The following is a 3,955-nucleotide window of genomic DNA, read 5'->3' as shown; positions in this document are numbered from 1 at the left end:
TGATGCATTTCTCAGAATGTATCCCAATTGTTAAGCAAAACATGACTGTATTTTTGAACATCCTGTATCCAACACAATGGCTGTTGCAGAACGTTTTGTAATTCATATGTGTTTATGAACCTGAAACTTGAAGCCCCTTCTGAGTTAACAGCAGAGAGAATGAAGGGGAGGGATGATTTTGCATATGGATGGGCAACACGCTGGGTTTTTACAATCTTACACCCAGATTTTAATGTTTTTTTGTTTTTTTTTTTTTTTGAGACGGAGTCTTGCTCTGTCGCCCAGGCTGGAGTGCAGTGGCGCGATCTCGGCTCACTGCAAGCTCCGCCTCCCGGGTTCACGCCATTCTCCTGCCTCAGCCTCCCGAGTAGCTGGGACTACAGGCGCCCGCTACCACGCCCGGCTAATTTTTTGTATTTTTAGTAGAGACGGGGTTTCACCGTGTTAGCCAGGATGGTCTCGATCTCCTGACCTCGTGATCCGCCCGCCTCGGCCTCCCAAAGTGCTGGGATTACAGGCAGTGTAAAGGAATCCAGGTGGCACTGAGTGGCAACTAAATCACTCTTTCTCTGCATGTAAACAGAGTAACTCAATACATGCACTCAAAAACAGAAGACATCTGCATCTCAGGAGGTATAAGCATGGTGTCAACACTGTGCCATGTCTCAGGAGCTGGTCTTGTCAAGTTTCAGTGGGAAACCACTAAACATAATGAGTGAGATGCCTGATACCCTATAATTATTATAGTCTATACAGTATGCTTTTTATGTATCAAGTTGTATTATGTGTGTGAATAATACTATGTTATATGTAATGTAATCTCTTCATTAGAGAAAGAAGAGTTGAGGAAAGCACTGTGGTGTGGTGGTTAAGAGCACAATTTGAAATTCCCACTCTGTTACCTACTTAGTTATCTGAAAGTGGGCAAGTATTTTAAACTCTATAAACTTGATTTTTCTCTTCTGTAACACTGGGGAGGATAATAATAATCATAAGAAATAATTACTAATATTTATATGTGGCTTATTTATGACACACATTATTTTAAATACCTTAAATTTATTGACTCTTTTAATCCTTCCATAAACTCTGTGAGGGAGGCAATATTATCCCCATTTTAGGGATGAAGAAACTAAGGTACAGAGAAATTAAGCAACATGACCTGATATACACAGCTAACAAGTGGCAGAGCCAGGTTACCTCATTATTCAAACTCCAGAGGATGTTCTTTTAACCAGATCATATCTATCTTTTAAAAAATTGTTTAGTTCATGCATGCAAAACACTTAGTATTCCTGGCATATTAAAATGATTAGTAAATTGGAACTATTATCATACTACATTAAGAATGACACCGATCATCAATTTAGTATCTTTTGTTGGTCATACTGTGAAATACCAAGTATACAAAAAAGAGAGGAAAATTAAACCTTTTTTTCCCCAACAATCCTGTTAAAATTAATAATAGATGACAACAAGTCAATAGCAAATTTTTATTTCATGTGAATATTTTTGTAAGAATAGTGTGGGTATAAATTTTAGGGTTTAAAAAATGAATGAAAGTTCTGTTGATGAAAAAAGTAGAATTTAGAATTAGGAGTCTAGTAAGGTTGAAGTCCTATATTGTACTTATTTATAAGGCTTATTCTAATGATAGAATTATAACTATGTAGATATATTAATTCATTTTCATCATCTATTTTTGTTCTACTAGTGGCAAATATATTCACTTTAAACCAGCTAACCACAGTTTATAAGACATATTCACCAATTTATTATTTTAGTGTTTGATGGCTAAAATAAACATCAGAATAAACTTTCAGGGAGTATTTTAAAAAAGACATCCTAGGACTAAGACACTGAAAGACTCTATTAAGTTCCTAAATATATTAACAAAAATGTATTGAGCAAATATTCTCTGTTGGGCTCCAAGTAATTCCTATTATCATTGACCATTATGAAATCTAATAATACCCATGAGTATGTCTAATAACCATAAAGTAGACAAGGAAATATCGACCAAGTTGTGTTAGAATAGAAATTTTTAAAGAAAAAACATGCAAAGTACAGTCCAATGTTTAGCTAAGAATTAGAGGGTTGAAACCAGGCTTATTTATTTTCATCTTCTTTCTGCCATCTTTTAACCAACCTTCTCAGAATAAAATGTGATTTTTGAGACAGAATGAAACACATATCCAAATTTTAATACGGTAAGAATAGGTATCCTGAATAAATGAGAACTCTAGAAAATCAAGGTTTCAAAATTCTACCCTTCCTGGGAGTTAAAGAAATTTGGCAGAAACAGCACAAATTAATCAGCAGATTCATCACCTGCCAATTTTTTCTGTACAATTTTCTTGATTCTGGGAGCATCTGGGTCCAGGCAGATTTTCCTCCCATCCTTCAGTGTGGCTCTGCAAGAGAGAACAGGGTTATCTGTGGGTGTCCTGATCTGAATATCAGAACTAATCCATGAGACTGGAGGAAACGAGTGCCTATGCGGATGGAGGTAGAGGGTTTCTCTGATAAGGCAACAGCACAGAAACAGCAACTTACATCACTTCGACTTGGTTGCAATGGGTTCCTTTCCCGATCACTTCCAAACTTTGGATGTTTTTGGGATGAATTCCAGAGGTTGTCTTTATACACATGCAGCGGAGTTCAGCATACAAGTCACTGTCTAAACTTTCCTCTAGGGTAGAAAATGTGACCTATTGGTGGTCATGAATATTTTCCTCAGGTCTCTTTATTTGCGGATTGAGGGTAATTGTACCTCTCTCATAAAGCCATTGTGAATATGATCTGTAACGCTTTAGTAAAGTGCCCAGCAGATTGCCCAGCACACAAGAAGTGAGAAGTGACCCCCCTATGTGCCTCCTCCAATTGGAGTTGTTGGTATAATGGCCCTCTCCAGCCCCAGAGGCACCAAGCTAGTCTCTACCCCAGAGACAGGTGTAGCAGAAGCAGCAACAAGTGCAGGGAAGCAGGGCCTCTACCTTTGCCTTTTGCCAAGTTTCTCTTAGTTTGTCCTTTGGTGGAGGAAGCCAGAGCAGTCAGCAGCAACGACAGAAGCAGCAGCACCTGCAAGGCATGAAGTGGTCTCGCACTGTTACAGGAAGGGGTGGTATCAACTCTGAGGCTCATGGCAGAGAAGTCTGAGCTAGAGTTGTTTCCAGAACCAGAAGACCTCTGAGTGAGGGTGAGTTGCTGCCTACAAGTCTGCAGATAAGTGGCTTCTCATGCCCTGAAGATGTCATTTATATGCTCTCTCTCAAAGCCAGTAAGAAGGAAGAGGTAGGAAAGGAGGAAGTGAGGGTATGTGGTGATACACACATAAGCATTTGAAGCTGTGCCCAACCCAGAGAAAGACCAGACAGGTCAAATTCCTACTAACTTGCTTAATGTGCATTACTTCACATTCCCGCTCTCCCTTTCTCAATACTTATCTTCCTTACACCTGTGTAAGAACTCCGTTCAGGAAGGTAAGAACTAGACTGAAATACTACATGCATTTTCTTTGTATGATTTATAACAATACGCCCTGCCTTTCCTATGCTGCAGTTTTAGGCTTAATAGAAACTTTAGGAGCACCTGAAGGCACAAACATGTGGCCCTTGAAAGAGGAAGTTATCTTTCCTTGTTAGTGCCAAAGAAAGCAAATGTTCTTTTCATGGATGTTGATAAATATTGGGATTGGTTTGGAGCATGTAAGTAAAATAAGAGCCAATTACCGTCAAAGGTTGTCTTTGGATTTTAGCTTATTGGATTCTTTCTGCCTTCAATCTATATTATCTTTTGTAATTTCATCTAGAAACTACAAATGAAACTCATCCTCCTTTACATTACAAAAGAAGCTACTTGTTTCTACCACCTAAGAATACCTAAAAAGTAGGACCCAGCATATTTATTTTTCTTTTTATTTTTAATTTAGCAGAAAAATTATATAATTTATTGC

General features: G+C 38.2%; 1 protein-coding gene across 1 annotated transcript; it reads right to left on the bottom strand.

Annotated features, from left to right (window-relative positions):
- Positions 1 to 1,230: 1,230 nt before the first annotated feature.
- PPBP (pro-platelet basic protein) lies at positions 1,231 to 3,231 on the bottom strand. Its single transcript, XM_003832330.7, has 3 exons — positions 2,997 to 3,231; positions 2,557 to 2,692; positions 1,231 to 2,414 (listed from the first exon to the last, which is right to left on the bottom strand). The coding sequence occupies exons 1-3, from the start codon at positions 3,142 to 3,144 to the stop codon at positions 2,312 to 2,314; spliced, it is 387 nt and encodes a 128-aa protein (XP_003832378.1). The 5' UTR covers positions 3,145 to 3,231; the 3' UTR covers positions 1,231 to 2,311.
- Positions 3,232 to 3,955: the final 724 nt, after the last annotated feature.

The sequence above is a fragment of the Pan paniscus genome, chromosome 3, assembly GCF_029289425.2.
Source record: "Pan paniscus chromosome 3, NHGRI_mPanPan1-v2.0_pri, whole genome shotgun sequence".
Taxonomy (NCBI): Eukaryota; Metazoa; Chordata; class Mammalia; order Primates; family Hominidae; genus Pan; species Pan paniscus.
Note: the sequence above shows the minus strand (reverse complement) of the source record. Positions and strands in the feature narration are given on the sequence as shown.

Excerpts from the sequence above, each read along its gene's own strand:
- PPBP (XM_003832330.7), bottom strand. The coding sequence starts at position 3,144 with ATGAGCCTCAGAGTTGATACCACCCCTTCCTGTAACAGTGCGAGACCA. Across the intron at positions 2,693-2,996 it reads AAACTTGGCAAAAGGCAAAG|AGGAAAGTTTAGACAGTGAC; the intron begins GTAGAGGCCCTG and ends TTTCTACCCTAG. Across the intron at positions 2,415-2,556 it reads TGCAACCAAGTCGAAGTGAT|AGCCACACTGAAGGATGGGA; the intron begins GTAAGTTGCTGT and ends TCTCTCTTGCAG.